The sequence below is a fragment of the Myodes glareolus genome, chromosome X (genome assembly GCF_982192425.1).
Source record: "Myodes glareolus chromosome X, mMyoGla1.1, whole genome shotgun sequence".
NCBI classification, from domain to species: Eukaryota; Metazoa; Chordata; class Mammalia; order Rodentia; family Cricetidae; genus Myodes; species Myodes glareolus.
In genome coordinates, this window is record NC_142053.1 from 80,502,920 (window position 1) to 80,521,896 (window position 18,977).

An 18,977-nucleotide genomic window follows, 5' to 3' on the forward strand; every position below is an offset into this window, starting at 1 on the left:
GTCTCACTACATAGACCAGGCTGGACTCTAACTTACACTCAAACTTGTCTTTGCCTCTCAGTGCTAGGATTAAAGGTATGCACCATCACACCTGGCTCACTCTGTTTCTTATGATATTATAATTAATTTAATATTAAAATTCATATTTTGTTAAAATAACTAAAAGGTCAAAACTATTAAGATGATACAAGTAAACTGGAGTCCTTTTACACACATGAGCTAGCTTAACAAAGTTTTAGAGAGGAACAGTGATACTATCAGTTGGAGAGTGGTGGTACCTTATCACTGGGATTATTATGATAATATTACAGCTATATATATCTAAGCTCAGAAAAAAGTCCCCTTCATAGCATGATTGAACAAACTCACATTGAGGGTCTGTAATATTATAGTCTGCACAACAAGGGGCATAAACTATCACTAAAACGAGCCAATATTCATTGAACTTTCTTAAACAAGTATTATGGTAGGCACTGAAGATTCGTAGGGAATGAGAGATTGTTCTTGCTGGTGTGCTTCCAATTTAGCAAGAGCAAAGAAGACTAATAGGAAATGGTGACATTTGGAAAGCTAGGGTAAAGGGAGGTATATGCTGGCATTTAAGATGGAAGCACTAGATTGAACAGAGATTGATGATAAGAAATAGCATGCTGTGATGAGTAACAGGAGGTACACTCAACTGAGATGGAAAATAGAGAACAATAAGGCATGTTTGAGGGTTAAGTAGCCCAGGGAAGAGTCCAAGCAGAGTCTGGTACAGAAACACTGGATAACTGAGACCACAAGAAGCAAGAAGAGACCATCTAAGATATGTAGACAGTAAGAGTAGAAGGCTAAGCATAAAATCACTGGTATTTAAGAAACAAGACAGGAAGATGACTGTTGTTAAAAAAATACAGGCCAAGCAAGCACTCTATTGCAAAACTATACTCCCAGTCTCTGATCATGGTGATCTCAACTGAGGTCAGAATCTTCAGTTAAGGTGGCAGAATCCAGATAAGAGGAAGTAAATATAGTGCATATATGTACTCTTAAGGAATGTGGAGAAGGAAGAGAGATTAGATAGCAGCTAAACAGGATGTGAATATCAGAAGGTTTGGGGTTTGAATATATTACAGGGCAATCTGGGCTCTAGATTCTAAAGAGGTCAAAGCGAAGCACTATTGGAGTCAGGGGCTGCCTTATGGTACAAGTCTTTGCTTGGGTGGACACTAGAAGAAAAGGGTATGGATGGCAGAAAAGAAGACATGAGAGGGACTCCTTGAATTCTGATGTTGGGAGCATGAAGGTCTAATAAAGAGCCAGTGCAGGTTTACAACAGGACAGTGGCACGACTGAATGGAATTTTAAGAAATTGGTTTGGCACAGGCATGCACAATGAAATGAGGAGAGGCAGCAGATTATGGCTATAACTCAAGAAGGAGATGATGGCCACTCAAACAAGAGTGCTGCCAAACAGGAATAGAGAAAATGAAAAATCTAAGCGAATTTCCAAATGTATGATGACATAATTCTGGGAAAATCGGACATAGGGCAATTCAAGGAGAAGAGTCAAAATGGTTCAAAAATTTCAAATATTACCCTAGGAAAGTAGAATGTTGGGGTCACTGCCAGAAATGTGGCAAATAGAAATATAAGCCATTTGGAGAGGAAAAATGTTGAGTTTAAGATATACTGAGTTAGAATCAGGTTAAATATAACTATTACCTTAAATATGTATCTCTTACTCATGGTGAAAAGCTATAAAATATTCCCCCTTTTTAGAAAAGTCCAGTTGATGGTGACAACTCTCAAGTTTTCAACTTTCAATTGAAACAAAATCTTCTACAGATGAAGACTGAATAGAGCATAAAGTCAGGGTACAAGAGAATAAGAAATGGTTCATTCAATTGGGTGGCAGCGGCACATGCCTTTAATCTCAGTACTCTCAGTACTCTCAAAGGCAGATGGATCTCTGAGTTCAAGGCCAGTTTTGTCAACAAAGCAAGTTCCAGGACAGTCAGAGTTGTTACACAGAGAAACACTGTCTCAAAAAAAAAAAAAAAAAAACCAAAAGAGGAAGAAAAAAAGAAAAAAGAAAGAAAGAACCAAAGTCACTCACATAGGTATAGGGCCAAGAATGTAGCTTGTGTAGCTCAGTGACACAGCACTTGCCTCGATGCACAGTGCCCTAGTTTGAGTTCATCACACTCCCACCCCCAATAAAATAGAGTTTAGAGCAATCTACACATGCCTACATCAGAAGAATGGAAACAAAATTTGACATTTTAGATGTATTAGAGTAAAATTACTTTTTACAGATTTTACTTCACTTGACATATGGAAGGTTTTGCTATTATAGTTCATGTCTCAGATCCCAACCAAAAATTTTTATTAAAGACAGGGTCTCACTCTGTAGCCCAGGTTGCTCTGGAGCTCATTATATGACCCCAGGTTGGCCTTGAACTCATGGTACTCTTCTTTCTTAGTCTTCCAACTGATGGAATCATAGGCATAAAGCACCATGCCTGGTTTCTAGCAGACCTTTTAAACAGTCTTTTTCTAAAATGTTAGATATTTAGCATCAAATGTTCTTCCTAAATAAGAAAATGTATACAACAAAACCAAACAGTTTTCCAAACTATATTTATGTCTAGGATTTAAGTACTGGCTTATGCTTTTCAGACTTTTCTCCAATTAATACCAAGACACGACTAGCATTATCTCTTTACATTGATTCCAGAATTTTTAAACTGTGTGTGTGTGTGTCGGGGGAGGGGGTGTCGGCAGGGAATTATACGTATAAGAGGCTAGACACAGCAAATCTCAGTGCTCTGTTTTAAATGAAGAAAGGAAATTGGCTGTGTGGCGAGTAGAATGGAGCCACGAGAAAGTTTTAGAGAACTTAAATTATGCTTCCTTGCTATGTATGCATTGTTTGAATTTTAGAAAATAATAGGAGGGTAAGTGGAACATAAAATTATGGATCGCAGTATAAAATACCATTTCTCTGCTTGGTCATGTAAAATAATCTGCATAAAAAGAACCCTGGGTGTCAGAATCATAATTAGCTTGAATAATGGTCACCCTAGTGACAAAAGGAATGAAAGTAAAACAGTGCAGTAAGTTGGCATTTGAGTAATGCAGGCTATCTGCAAAAACCCTGGACTGAGAAAAAGTGTCTGAAAATTACCTAATCAAAAATAAGGCCTAAAAGTCTTCCCAAAGCCTCCCACCACAACTGAATATTTGGTAGTACAGTCATTCAGTGATTTAAAAGTGTATTATAGTCAGAAGAGTTAACATGCTAAAAATTAAAAGATAACACAATTGAGGAATTGATACATATTGAATGACTTCATGCAAGCACTCAATTGAGTCAAAGGGACTAGGTGAGCCATGATCAAAATGAAAGCTAGTGAGACATGATGAAAAGGGGCAAATCTATTTTGAAAATGCAGTAAATGACACCATAGTAAAGAGCATGAACACAACACCATATTCAAAATTCTAAGTATTTACAATCCAAGCCAATAAAAACTGGGACCCACTCTTCAAAGCCCAGAGATCAATCTTTCTTCTTTTACTGTGTAACCAAGATGATATGAAGTCCTTGCACACTTTATTTTCTCAAATATGATACAGAATTTCAATTTAAAAGAAGCCACCTTGGATGAGTTTTAGAGAAATCATCCTCAATTCATCAAAGGCCAATTTCCCTATATAGTTAATGTTTGGGAGAACAAAATCCCTTGTAGGCATCTTAATTTATTTCAGAGCCAAAGGGCTTAGAAACCACGTACTTCAAACCCTTCATTTGGAGAACCCAAAGCCCGGAAGTAAGAATCAACTGACCAAGGTCATAGGGCCAGTAAGAAGGGAAACTGAGATTACCAACCAAGATCTCTCAACCCTCTATCCATTGTTCGTTCTACCGTTGCATAGATTCTTATCAACCTGAACCTCTATGATGTGATATTACAGGAACGTCAGAGTAGTGCGTTCAACAGAGAAAGGATGACGATATTCATTCATATAAGCGTTGGTTAGAAAGAATGGATGGATAAATATGTGGGTGGATGAATATTAATATTATTCACAAAATGCATCACAGTTTTGTTTTGAAGAATCCAAGCATAGATCTTGTCACATGTCACATCAGTCGCCGTTTTCCACTAGCCATCAATCTTGGCAGCAGAGAAGCCTAGTACATCCTGCAGTTCAGAGGCTATTCACTTGCCAGCAGAGAAGCCTAGTACATCCTGCAGTTTAGAGACTATTGACTTGCCAGTACACGTACAAGCAGATCACCCCTACTCCAGTGCCTCTAGCTTTCCACCCCGTAACTCCATGTCCTACACTCACTCTTTTCTCAGGGTCGATGTCACTCTCCCCATTTCTTTTGCACTACACCTATTCAATCTGCGGTTTCTCTATTTAGACCAGGTGTCCTTTGCTAACAGTATGTCTTAGTCAGCCCTTCCCACTCTGCAGGCCCTTCGATGCCCTTCTCATTCGTCTGCCGCCAATTCTCAGCCTCTGCAAGACCCCGGCCCCAAACGCTTACACAGTGATGTGGCCGGCGCCGCGCACCAACACAGGGTCTGGGGCATATCTCCGCAGATGCTCCTCGCTCACTACCCGAGGCGGGGGTGGCACCTCCTCCTCCTCCTCTTCTTCTTCTTCCTCCTCTTCCTCCTCCTCATCTTCCTCATCCTCATCGGGCCCAGATACCGACGACGACGACGACGACGGCGACGACGACGTCGTTGCTGCTTCTTCTTCTTCCTCCTCCAGTTCCGAGATGGTGTCGAACTCCGCCATGTTGGGCAGCAGGATGCTCATCACGTGACCTCACAACTGCCGCCACTCTCCGGGAGAAGAGTTTGAACCTGCGGAGCGGCTGGGAGAGGAGGGGGAACTGACTGAAGAGAAAGAGGAGGGGGTAGGGAAAGCACTTGAGGAGACGCGCCTGCGTATTGGGCAGACAGAGCGGGGGTTGGAGGCGGGGGCATGAGGGACCAGGGAGTAAATTCGGTGTACGCTTGCGCGGCTCCAAGGGGAGGGGGCCGGTAGAGGTGAACTCCAGGGAATTCTCGAGGTCCGGTCTGCGGGTGCTGATCTTCGTACTGCGCTTCGGACGTCAGTCTCTTGTACGCAGGGGACGTGCGTTCTCGTTTTAGTGCCTGTTAATTAATGCGGGATATATTTACCTCTATGCAGGCAGTCGAGGGAAAGCAAATTCTATAAAAGCGAGTTTAGGACTTTGCCCAAAATATCTCAAGGTACACATATGTCAGTCCCTTACGCGGAGATTGTTCAATCCTAAGGGCAAACATTTTTATTAACGTTTTACAAAAGAGGAAACTTTCTATTAATTTCTCCTGCTGAATGGTACTTTGGGGACTTGCTAAGTGTCACAGACTGTGCTAAGTGCTCTGTGTGCGTATCTCATTTACTCTTCCCCACAACTCTATGATGGGTGTACCATGTTGATTCAAATATCACACAAGGGAAATCTAGATACATAGAGAGAGCAAGTAATTTGTTCAAGGTCATGGAGCTAGTAAATGACAGAGGAGCTTTTAAATCTGGAGCCTCTTCCCACTCCCAAAGCCCTGTACTCTTAGTCAAACAGCTACAGTGCCTAAAGTTGCTTGGGAAGGTTGGGGGCAGTGGTGCATTTTGGTTTGTTCTTATTAATAAGAAAAAAACATGTTTACAATCGGGGGTTCGAAGCCAGGTGTAGTGGCATATGCCTTTAAACCCAGAACTTGGAAGGCAGAGGCAGGAGAATCTTTGAGTAAGGCTAGCCTGGTCTATAGACCTAGTTCCAGGACAGTTAGAGTTACACAGAGAAACCCTGTGCTAAGAAAAAGAAAGGAAGAAAGAAGGAAGGAAGAAGGAGGAAAAGGGGAAAGAAAAGAAAGGAAGGAAGGAAGGAAGGGAGGGAGGGAGGGAGGGAGGGAGGGAGGGAGGAAGGAAGGAAGGAAGGAAGGAAGGAAGGAAGGAAAAGAAATTGGGGTTTTGAGGAGTGGAGCTGGAGAGTGTGTAGAAGGCATGCCAGTTTAGAGACATATTAATTAACATAGCCTATTCCATAGACTCTAAGCTGTATTCTTCCCAATACCATAAGTCAGTTAATTCAAACAATCTGGTGACATAGGTACCTTTATATGTCTTTTATAGATGAAGAATTGATGAACTGGAGAGATGGCTCAGCAGTTAGGAGCACTGGATGCTCTTCCAGTAGGACCTGGGTTCAATTTCCAGCACCCACATGGCAGCTCACACCTGTCTATGACTCCAGTTCTGGGGATTTGACACCTTCACACAGACACACACCAATGCACATCAAGTAAAAATAAATAAATCATTTAAAAAGATGACATATTGAATATCAGAAAATTTAAATAATTCATTCAAGTCTGTAGTGACTTTTTTTTCCCACCCTACCCCACCCCCATTTCAAATGTTCTACCTCATCTTCACTACACCACTAAAATACAGAGACCACATATTTCAAGATTTTAGGTAATGTCCCAGACTAGTTCATATCTGGTAGCAGCACAGACTTTGTGCCGTTAGATTGTATAGTGCAGCTGCTCATAATAGAATGAATATTGCAGTTCAGGTACTCTCCATAAGACCAGCTTCCCTATGTCTTCTGCTGTGCTAGAGCTTTCATTCTGATTAGGTGATGTGACTGGGGAAACAGACAGAGCCTGGAATTTAGAATAAGCCTAGCATCAGCACCATTTTGACAGTAAGCAAAAATACTTAGGTATGTGAGGAAGAGAGAAATCTTTTCTATAGGAGATATTGTTCAGATATCAAGGAATTGGTGTTACTAATATTGCATTTTTCATTATATTCAATAGCTTGTTTATTTTGGGATTGAGAAGTAAGATGTAACATTATCTATAAGAAACAAATGGAGTCTTTTGTTGTATAAAGAACTTTACTTTAGCCAGAGATAAGGATAAAAGATAGAATCTTAAAGTATTTCATAATAATAATTGGTTTTCCCGGTATTATTAAGCATATATCAACAATGAGAGTGGATGACCTCAGACCTGAGATCAACTTCAATAATCTGTACCCGTTCTTTTTAAGAAGCAAGACAAAATCACAGGGAAGATTAAATATTTCCCAAACATCTTATCTATAAAGAGTCCAGTAAATCAATATCTAGAGGGAGTAATACTATTTTGCTGATTACTGCTCCAGGGATAGCTTCTCCTTTCCATCGCTAAAGAATAGTCTAGGAAGGAATAGTTGACAGAAAGAAAAAGACCTGGATTTTGTGATAAATGCTATAAGACATTAGAACTGTTGTCAAGCTAGGATATAGTCACTAGGGGAGATGGAAAGATGAAGGGAGAGAGGGCTGGGGAAATTCTACTGTAAGTTTCAAAGCAGAGAGTCCAGAGACATAGTTTAGTTGGTAGAGAGCTTGCCTATCATGCAGGAAAACCCTACTTGTAATCTCCTGCACAGCATAAACTGGAGATGGGAGTGCATATTTGTAATCCCAAAAGTTGGGAGGTGGAGGCAGGAGGATCAGAAGTTCAAGTTCATCCTTGGCTCCACAGTAAGTATGAATGAGGTCAGCCTTGGACACTATCTCAAGCAAAATAAATAAATAAAAAAAAACTAAATAAATTGGAAAGAGGCCGCTGACGTTTAGTCAGAAGTCAAAAGGACAAAGCAGTGTAGAGGAGCACTGCGCTTGGCCAAGTGTGCAAGCACAGTTTGATCAGCTCGCTGTTTGCCTGCACATACACGGTGCTGAAAAAGCATGTGTGATTGCAAAGGTAATCAGTTCTGCCAGGAGAATTGAGATTGGGAAAGCCGAGAAAAACATGTTTTGTGTGTCCACTGCCAGTGAACACATGAAGCGTGATGCCTTTTAAATGATAAGCTGGCTTTCAGGCTAGTAAATTGGTGAGTGGATGCAAAGGAAAGCAGGTGGTATAAGGTTTTGTTTACCTAATGTGCTAAGGAGGTCATGAGGGCAATTTCTCATCTAATAGATGGAGGCCTGAGGCACAAAGTCTCAGGTTTAATGGGCTGAGAAGGTTTCACAGTTTTAAAAGATAGCTTTTTTTATTTGTTAAAGTACACAGTTCAGTGATGTTAGTTGATTTACAGATTTATGCAGTCATTACCACAAACTAATTTTAGAATATATTCATTGTCTCATTTCAATACCCCCCATTCTCATTCCCATTCATATGTAACTCTCAGTCTGTGTTGTGGGTTAGTATTTCTTTAGCGGGGATTTTCAAATAAATTGTGCTATAAAATATGCTGTCTCTGACACCTTCTTTTGCTCAGTGTGCCATTGAGGTTCATCATATTGTGTCATTTATTAGGACTTTGTTCCTTTTAATGAATAAATAATATTTCATTGTTGCGATATGTTACATTTTGCTTCTTTATTCACTTGATGATGACATTTGGACTCCTTTAACCTTTTGTATATTGTGAAAATGCTATGTTATAGATATTCATATGTCTCTGTGAAACATGCTTTAATTTTTCGCCTTTCTTTCTTTCTTTCTTTCTTTCTTTCTTTCTTTCTTTCTTTCTTTCTTTCTTTCTTTCTTTCTTTCGAGACAGGATTTCTCTGTGTAACAGCCCTGACTGTCCTGGAACTCAGTTTGTAGATCAGGCTGGCCTCGAACTCACAGTGATCCACCTGCCTCTGCCTCCCAAGTGCTGGGATTACAGCCATATACCACCACTACCCGGTTTAATTTTTTCTTTAATAGATATGTTTAAGTGGAATTCTGGGCCATATACTTAAGACCACGTTGAACTTTGGGACTGGAGAGATGGCTCAGAGGTTAAGAGCACATAAGATCTGAATTTGTTTCTCAACACCCATTATTTGGGCAGTGCACAACAGGTGACTCCAGCTTCCACAGATTAGATATCTTTAACCTCTGTGGGCACCTGCACACATGTACACACACACACAGTTAATGATAATTTTTTTAAACGAAGATTATATTGAACTTAATAAAATTGTTGAAGTATTTTTCCAGAGTGTCTCTATCAGCTGCCATTCTTGTGAGTTATTATCCATCTTCCGAATGATTTATTTCCAACTCAACTGCCATCCGCATTTATAAACATGAAAGGTATTTATTAAAATTTGGCACACTGTTCCTTCTTTGTTACTGATATTCCAAGATATTTGCCATTTTTGTTGTCTTTCCTATTTTGTCTTTGTTCCATGTTCTCTTCTCTGGTCTTTTTTTCCTTTTTACCTTGCTGGGGATGGAGCCCAGGACCTCACACACACTGGGAGAAGAGCTCCAGCCCTGCACTACTCCTTCCCCAGCCCCTGTATGCATTCTTTACAGCCATTGGCAGTAACTTACCTTCCTTTTCTGCACCTGTGTCTTTTTACTGGGTGTGTAAGTTTGGACTGACGATGGTTTCAGCATTTGAAAAAGGTTGTGCCACTTGTTTAATGTACCCATATGTTTTAGAGAAAGAACCATCTCTTGGTTTTGAGTTGTCAATGATACTTTATTTGCTGGATTCTTTAAATATTTTTCTTTGTTGTTAATATTTGAAAATTGCATTACTATATAGTTTGGTATGGATTTATTTGTCCTTCTATTTTGAGTCTCCTCCTCCCCCTCTTCCTCCTCCTCCTCTTCTTTTTTTGAGACAAGGTCTCACTATGTAGTCTTGGCTTGCTTGGAACTTGCTATGTAGACTAGGCTGACCTGAGACTCCTAGAGATCTACCTGTCCCTGAGTCCCGAGTGCTGGGATTCAAGTCGTGTAGTTTAACGAATTATTTTGAAGTCTAATTTGAGCATCCTCACATTAGCTCATGAGAGCCTGGATACTCTCAGCTTTCTCTTTTGACTGATATCTGCTGGCTCTGCATCCTCAGGGAAAGCTGAGTTGCAGCATCCATCATTATGTGACTCCCTATGGAAGATGGACGTCCACTTATCCCATTGACTTGATTGACACTCAGATAAGGGGTACTGCTGGATGAAGTGAGAAATTGGGCTTCTTATGTCATTTGCACTAATCCTGAAAAGTGCCTTGCAGTTGATAAGTGAAAATGAGAAGCCCTGATTGCCTTCTTTTCTCATCATTATTTGCAACTTCAGAAGTATGGAAGTCAAAGCACCAAAATTGGTCTTGCTGTGTAGATGAAGGCGGAGCTGGAGTTTTTTTCTGTGGTGTTTACAATTACTATACAGGTAACCAACCACCTAAGTTTTTTCCAGTTAGCTATGTTGCTTCTTTTCTGGTCCTTTGGCTAGGAAGAACTGGCTTGGGTGTAAATTCATAACTGTCCCAACTAGTATTGCTACGGTTCTGACTTCTTCATCCCCAAGTCTGGAGTAGATGAGGCATTAAGAAATCCCAGTGAGGAAGGGAGGGGGTTTATATTCCCAGTGGTGTAGCCCTTGGTAAGTTTTCCTTTCTTAAGTAAAAAAAAAGCCCCACCCATGTTCATGCAAGCAGCCCCATTTAAACAGAATGGATCGCACGTGCGCGTGAACACACACACACACACACACACACACACACACACACACACACGAAAGTAGAAGGGAGGTTTGTTAGGAAGAACAACGGTGTTCTGCTGGAACTTCAAGCTGAGAAAGCCCCATTCCTGCCCTCTCAAAAAACCTGCTAAGTGGCAGCTCTTCCCCTGAAGCTGGGCACAAACACATCTTGTAGAGGACACATCATTACACCCCTCTACCCCAGTGCCCACAAGGTATTTAAGTGCCCTGCCTTAGATCGGCCATGGGATTTTTCTCCTGCCTCCCACCATTCTTGGGGGCTGGAGGGTTACCCAGGAGTGCTCTGCCCAAATAAACCTGGTCTTTTACTTTTTAATTCGACTTTCTCTGGCTTACTGCATCGATGGAGCTAGAGATTCAGAAAACCTATCAAAGGGGTTCAGTGGCAACAGAGAGCAATGGGATGAATATGATCAATGTAATATAATCTCACTATGTAGCCCTGGCTAGCCTGGAACTCACCATGTAAACCAGTATCTCCTTGAACTCATAAAGATCCTCTACCTCCTAAGTGCTGGGATTAAAGCCATGCACAACCATGCCTGACCAAAAATTATGTTTTTTTTTTAAAATCCCTAAAATAGGAATCTGTGACTGATCTTTTGAAGTAGTGTGTATACAATTTATTTTAAAGCATACAATTTAATATTATTTAGTATATTCACAAATCATTGAAATAATCAGACTTCCAGTTCCAGAACATTATTATCACTCCATTAATGGCCATTCTCAGTCCCCCTCTCTTTCCAGCTACTAGCAACCAGTAATCGATGGTGTTTCAGTGGATTTGTGTATTCTGGACATTTCATAGAAACAGAATGACACAGCACGCAGTGTTTATGTTGGGCTTGTTTGTTTTGTGTGACACAATTTTTTTCAAGATACAGAAGTTTGTTAGCACTTTGTTCTTTGGCTGAAAAATTATATGTATGAATAAATCATATTTTGTTTGCATTCATCAATTGGTGGTTATTAGGTTGCTTTTACTTTTGCCTATTAGGAATAGGAATAGGAACAATACAAGTCCTGGGAATAATGCTGTTTTTAGTAGTCCATGCAAGCAAGTTTCCTACGATTCTTAGAGATTACACAGAGGAATGCATTTGCCAGGTGTCATAGAAAACCTATGCTTTACTCTCTTAAGAAGCAACCAATCTTTTCTACAATGGCTACATCATTTTACCTTTCTGTTTGTGTTTTAACAAATAAAGCTTGCCTGAAGATCAGAGTGCAGAGCTAAGCTACTAGAGGCCAGGCAGTAGTGGCACACACCTTTAATCCCAGGACTCGCAAGCTGGAGGCAGAGCCACCCTGTGCTTTGTCACGTTTAAAAGAGAAACAGAACCAGGCAGTGGTGGCTCACAACTTTAATCTCAATAGTAGGGAATCACATGCCTTTTTATCTCTGCACTAGGGAGATAGACAGGAAGGGATACGGCTGGGCGGAGAGAGAAATATAAAACAGGAGGAGACAGGAGCTCAGTTGCAGTCTGAGGCAGCAATCTGAAGCAATCAGTCCGAAGATGCAGATCACACAGTCTGACGAGGCAGTCTGAGGACAGCATTGTCCTTTCGGTCTGAGGATTTGGTAGAGGTAAAAGGTCTCTCTAGTGGCTAGCTTCACTGCTTCTCTGATCTCTCAGCTTTCACCCCCTAATATCTGACTCTGGGTTTTTATTATTAAGAACAATTAGAATTTGTGCTACGCCATTGCACCAGCGGTGTCCGAAGATTCCAGTGTTCCCGTTTCATCATCAACAGTTGCTATTGTTTGTCTTGCTCTTTTACATTACAATCATCCTGCATCTAGTCCTTGTTATACATATGCAGTGGCATTTCGTCCTTCTTTTGATTTTCATTTTCCTGCTGAATAATGATATGGAGGGGATCTTTCCAGTTTTTAGAAATTCTACTTATTTATTTATTTGTGTGGGTGTGCCACAGTGTGCTTGTGGAGATTCGAGAATGACTTGCAGGAGTTGGTCTCTCCTTCCTGGGGGTCAAATTTAGATCATCAGGCTTGGCAGCAAGTACCTTTACCCATTAAGTCAATCTTACCTGTCCCCCACCCCAACCCCAGTGTGAATATGTGTGTATGTATGTGCTCACGTGTGTGTGTGTGTGTATGCACGTGTGTATTTAGACAAGGTCTCACTATGTAGCTGTGGCTGTCCTGAGCTCACTTTGTAGACTAGGCTGCTTTCAAAAAGATCTGCCTGCTTTGGGGCTGGTTAATCACAGTAACATCAGGTTACTGGCTCTGGGTGGCTCCTGGCAGTAGAGACAAAGTACTTGGCCCAAACTGCAGTTTACTGCTGCGGTGGTGGCAGTTGATTACTTCAGCAGTGATGGCTGAAAGTACAAGGATCAAAGTTTTCTGTCAATGTGTTCTTTATTGGTTTCAGTTTTGGTGATTTCTTAAAATTTCATTTTCAGTGTTTTCTTTCTGTTGCTGGCTTTAGGCTTAATTTCCTTACCCCCTAGTGGTTGTTATGGTGGCCCCTTAATTTGTTCCCTTCAAATCTTCGTTCCTTTGTAATATAGACATTTAATCCTATAATTATCTCTCCAGGATTTAGCTACAGTGCATAACTGATGTGCTGTACTTTTATTTTCAATTAGTTAGAACATTTTAATTTCTCTTGAGACTTCTGGGACCTATGGGTTATTTAAAAGTATGCTGTAGAGTTCCTAAATACTTTCAAATTACTGACTCTCTGTTTATGATGTACCTTATGCTTTTGGAGTATGAACATACAGTCCAGATAATTTCTGTTTTTTCAAATTTTATTAAGATATATTTTATAGCCCACATATGACACATCTTAGTAAATGTTCTCTTTGTGCTTTCCATACTTTTGTGTTTTGCTGTTGTTGGACTCAGTGGTCCATAAATATTAATTTTATTATGTTCATTAGGACTTCTAATTAGTCGGGTGTTGTAGTGGATCTCTGAGTTCAAGGACAGCCTGGTCTACAGAGTGAGTTCCAGGACAGCCAGAGTTGTTACAAAGAGAAACCCTGTGTTGAAAAACCAGAGAGAGAGAGACAGAGACAGAGACAGAGACAGAGAGTCTGCTGTCTGCTTTTTGATGACATTTTGCTACTGTCAGTTATAGACAGGAATGCAGTCTCCCTAGAATGCACAGCTGGCTTTGTTTCCTCTTCATTTCTAACAGCTTTTGCTCATGTACTCGCATGCTGTCTTTTTAGCTGCCTATGTCTTTAGGATTGTTATTTCTTCTTTGGAGAATTGATTCCTTTCATTTTTATTTTTTATTTTTTTGTGGTTCTGAGGATGCAATCCAGGACCTTATTCACACTAGGCAAGTGCCCTGTTACTGCTATAGTTTGCTTTTTACTGCAGTGATGAAACACTGACCAAAACCAACTAGGGAACACAAGGTTTATTTGGCTTCCAAGTTACAGAAGTCATGACAGGAACCTGGAGGCAAGAATGTAAACAGAGACCATGAAAGAACGCTGCTTGGTGGCCAGCCTCCTCTGACTCGATCACCTATCTTTCTTATATAGCTCACCTGCCCAAGGATGCTACTTCCTACAGTGGGCTGAACCCTCCTATATCAATTAAGGAAATACTTCACCTGGTCAGTGGGCTAGCTCAGTGGGGAAGGATCTTTGCTGCCAAGCCTGAGGATTGGTCCCTAGGGCCCACATGGTGGGCAGAGAATTGAATCTCTTTGATCTCCACAGGTACACACACACACACACACACACACACACACACACACACACAATGTAATAATAATAAAAAAAGAAAATGCTTCATGAATATGGCTACAGGCCTATCTGATTTGGGCAGTTCTTCAGTTGAGGTTCCTTTCTCCAGGTGATCTGAAGTTTGTGTCAAGTTGACAGCTGAAGCTAACTCTGACACCTGCCAACCACTTGGGAGGCTGAGCCAGAAAAACAGGATTTGGTGCAGAGATGTATGGCAGTAGCCTGTGTCAAACCCATTAAATTATACATTTCTGTGCTTATATATAAAACAATAATAAAGAAAAAGAGGCCATGATTTGAAAGAAAGAGAAGAATTATGAGAAGAGTTGGAAGGAGGAAAAAAATGATATAATTGTATTTAACAATTTAAAAATTGCAAAAAAAAATGAAATAAAAAGACCGCATATATTTTTAGGCAAAAAAAACATAAAATAAAGCAAATATTTATATAGTTGAAAGCAAACAACCTTTGTCAATGTTTCGATTTATTGCATTTAACCTTTCTTTCTCTCCCCTTCTCCTTTTATGTATTGTTTTTTTTAAAAACATTTTAAATTGCGCGTATGCATACATATCTGTGTGTGGGAATTCACACATGAATGCAGGTACATGTTGAAGTCAGAAGATAAAGTTGGATTCCCTAGAACTGGAGTATAGGCAGTTGTGAGCCACTCAACATGGGTGCTGGAAACTGAACTCAGGTCTTCTGCAAGAATAGTATGCTCTCTGAACCACTGAACCACTTCTCCAGCCCCAATCTATATGGTTTTACTTGAACTTACTCTAAGTTGCATACGATTTTCTCTCACGTAGTATCATTTATAGTTTATTTTTCTGTTATTAGCTTTTTAGTGATTGCTTTGGGGCTTATGATATCCATTTAAAATAATTGAACTTTGCTTTCATACAGCACAAAATTGCTTTACTAAATTGAAAATTTAACAGAATATGCTCAATTTCCCTAGTACATTAGTACTGTCATTATTTCCAGCAGTTATATTTTAGGCAAATTAACAATAAGAAAACTAACTCTAGGCATGGTGGTGTATGCCAGTCGTCTGAGCACTAAGTAGCCTGGGGCAGAAGAAGAAGGATTGTGATTTTTGAGGCCTGTCTGGGCTACATAGTGACACCTCATCTCAAACTAGACAGATAAACAAAATAAGCAATGCCTTTAATCCCAGCACTGGAGAGGCAGAGGCAGGCGGACTTCTGTCAGTTCCAATCAGTTCAAGGTCAGCCTGGTCTAGCAAGTACCAGGCCAGCCAGGAACACAGTGAGAACTTCCTTGTCTCAAAAAAAAAAGAACGCAAAAATGTGAGTTTTCAGTAGATTACTTGGGAGTTTCTACATCACTAATTATGCTATTTAGAATTTTCTTTTCCTAAAAGTTTGCTTTAAAGCCAGGCAGTGTTATTGCACACCTTTAATCCCAGCACTCGGGAGGCAGAGGCAGGCGGATCTCTGTGAGTTCGAGGACAGCCTGATCTACAAGAGCTAGTTCAGAGGTAGAACTGTAAGGCAGAGAAACCTTGTCTTGAAAAAAAAAAGTTTGCCTTAAATCCTCTCATACTCCGACTAGAACTTCTAGCATTATATTTCTAAGAGTCTTAAGAACAGGGCTGGAGAGATGTCTCAACAGTTAAGAGAACTTACTTTTCTTGCAGAAGACCTGAGTTTAGTTCACAGCACCTCATGGCAGCTCACAACTATACTTATTTCTAGTTCCAGGGAATCCAATGCCTTTTTTTTTTTACCTCTTCAGGGTCCCCCATGCATGTGGTTCACATATATACACTCAGATATACATACATACATGCACACAAAATAATAAATATTTTTTTAAAAGACTGGTAGGAAAAGACTCAACTGATTCCCTACCTTAGCTATGAAGTATGTGCTAGTGGTTGACTTTTAGAAAGTCTCTTCATTAAGTTGATGAGGTTTTCTGTTCTCCCTAGTTTGCCAAGTGTTTGTATTGTGTGTGCATCCTTCAATTCCCTTTGTAGGTGGTACCATCCTTGGGCTAGCAGTTCTGGGTTCTTAAGAAAGCAGGCTGAGCAAGCCATAGTGAGCAAGCCAGTAAACAGCACCCTCCATGGCCTCTGCATTAGCTCCTGCCTCGTGGTTCCTGCCCTACTTTAGTTCCTGTCCTGATTTCAATGATCAACAACCATGTGGAAGTGTAAGCCGATAAACCCTTTCCTCCCCAACTTGCTTTTTGGTTTTGGTGCTATGTTACAGCAACAGAAACCCTAAGAAACTTAGCCAACTGCTACAATCATATACGCTAATTCCTGGCTCTCTCTACTCCATGCCCTCCACCTCTCCCCCTCCTTACACACACACACACACACACACACACACACACACACACACACACACAGACATACACTAATGCAAAATACAAATCTGTGTCTATACAGTTGACCCGTAAATAATGTAAAACTTTAGGGCACCAATCCTCACACAATCATGCATAGATATATAAGTGTGTGTTTGTGTGTGTGTGTTGCTCAGGAAAGAAACTCAGACCTTGTGATGCTGAACAGGTACTCTGTCACTGTATAATCTGAGTCATGTGTAACTTTTGATTTTTCCAAAATGTAACTATCAATAGGCACTTCTGTTGCCTTAAAGCTTCACCATTAACACAGACAGCACAACAACACCCATTTTGTATATGTATTATAAATAGCAGAGTGTAAGTAAAATGCACAGTCTATGAGTGTGAAGACTAACATGGCTAGGTGACGATGGAAAACCAAGCTTCCTATGTGATCTCTAGTGGTATCTTGGTGTGGAGGTCTTTGTTACAGCCCTGCACTGATGAAGGTTCTAGCATCCTACCTGGTTTTCTGCAACACCACCTTTATTTGTTAGTACATTTTCTTACAGTAGATATTAAGTCAGCACCATATTCCTATCTGAATTTGCCTTTTGCTACCTACTATTGATCCTAAACTTCTTTCTTGTTAGTGGTTTATACTATGAATTCTTCTCTGCGATTATACTTTTCTCCTTCTGTTCTGGATGGGCCTTCCTTGGTGATCTGATAGCACATGTTTGTTGGGCATTTGTGGCACACATCTTTAATCACAGAATTCAGGAGACAGAGGCAGGCAGATTTCTCTGAATTCAAGGCCAGCCTGGTCTACAAGAGCTAGTTCCAGGACAGGCACTAAAGCTACACAGAGAACCCCTGTCTCAAACAACAACAACAAAACAAAAACAACACAAACACAGCACATAAGACCCAATAAAACAAAACCCAAAACTACAAAACAAAACAAACAAGCAAATCAACCAAAAAAAAAAAAAACCTTAAGCAGAGTTCTGAAATGTGAGAATCTCAATAATATCAGAGGAATGCAAACTGAAACCATAAGATGATTGGTCCTTACACCTGCTAGGATGGTTATGCCTGTTATATAGGCACCTTCTCCTTGGGCCTCATTTTAGGATCTACAGTTTCAGGTGTAGAGATTAACAAGACATATATCCTATTTTTTTTTTTTTTTTTACCAATCTTTACGCACCTTTAAGGGATGTTTATTGCTGCCATTTATATCTTTGCCTTTCTGAGCATTTATCCAACATAATTTATTCTTAGTCCCTGCCTCTGTCTCTCATTATTGGAAATGAGATACTCTCACTTTCTAAACAATACAAACTTTAAAGACTAAATAATGTGCTTTTATCACCTGTTTGTGTCTAGTCTAGCAACAATGCCAAGTAAGTCTTACAAAAATATATTTTGAATAAATATAAGCCCATTAAGATTACAACTTTTTGAAAGTGAAGGTAAAAAATTTAGTATTTAAGTCATATTTCTCATATTTATTGAAAAGTAACTTTGTTGCAATCATATGTGGATGGGGACATGAGAAAGCAGATATTTATATTAAGGAATAAGTAAAGAGTGTGTATACTCTCTGTCACACACACATATACACATTGGAGATAAGGTCTTACTATGTAGCCCTGGCTGGCCTGAAACTTGTTATATATACTAGACTGACCTTCAATTTATAGAAATCTGCCTGTTTCTCTTTCCTAAGTGCTGAGATTAAAGGTGTGTACCATCAAGCTTGGCCCAAAGTATATATTTAAAAGAGTTCAAGCTTATTGGCTCAGAATTTGACATTTGAGGAGCAAAAGTGCTTAGTGAGCACCAATAAAAGGACCTGTAAGGTAAATATTTTAGTTGCTTTATATGAAAAAAAAAGGCAGACAGTGGTAGTGCATGCCTTTAGTCCCAGCACTCAGGAGGCAAAGGCAGGCAGATCTCTGTGTGTTTGAGGCCAGCCTGGTCTACAGAGAAAGTTCCACGATAGCCGGGGATATATAGAGAAACCCTATCTTGAAAAAAATGAAAGAGAGAGAGAGAAAGAGAGGGAGGAGGGGGCTGGAGAGATGGCTTAGAGGTTAAGAGCACTGGCTGCTCTTCCAGAGGTCCCAAGTAACCAGGTCCCATTTTCTGGCATGCAGAAGAACACTGTATATATAATAAATAAATGTCTTAAAAATAAAGACCACATTTTTTGTAGAAAATAAAAGCAGAATTAATTATTACTTTTTATAATAGTATTAGCATAAAAGTGATATTTATCTTGAATCCTCCAAAACCATCTATTTTTGATGTGTCCACATATATAATTTATGTACAACAATTAGGTTGTGTTTT

The 18,977-nt window shown here is 40.0% G+C and overlaps 1 protein-coding gene and 1 long non-coding RNA gene across 3 annotated transcripts in view; one reads left to right on the plus strand and one right to left on the minus strand.

Annotated features, from left to right (window-relative positions):
• Positions 1–4,997, minus strand: part of Chic1 (cysteine rich hydrophobic domain 1) — a 40,502-nt gene extending 35,505 nt beyond the window's left edge. Inside the window, exon 1 of the mRNA XM_048417762.3 lies at positions 4,547–4,997. Coding sequence (XP_048273719.1) covers positions 4,547–4,824 — 278 coding nt within the window. The 5' untranslated portion in view covers positions 4,825–4,997. The remainder of the gene's footprint in view (positions 1–4,546) is intronic.
• Positions 4,998–12,043: 7,046 nt separating this feature from the next.
• LOC146889149 (uncharacterized) overlaps positions 12,044–18,977 on the plus strand; it is a 94,218-nt gene continuing 87,284 nt past the window's right edge. For both annotated transcript variants that reach the window (XR_015000259.2, XR_015736972.1), the window contains exon 1: positions 12,044–12,143. This is a non-coding gene — a long non-coding RNA (uncharacterized LOC146889149). The remainder of the gene's footprint in view (positions 12,144–18,977) is intronic.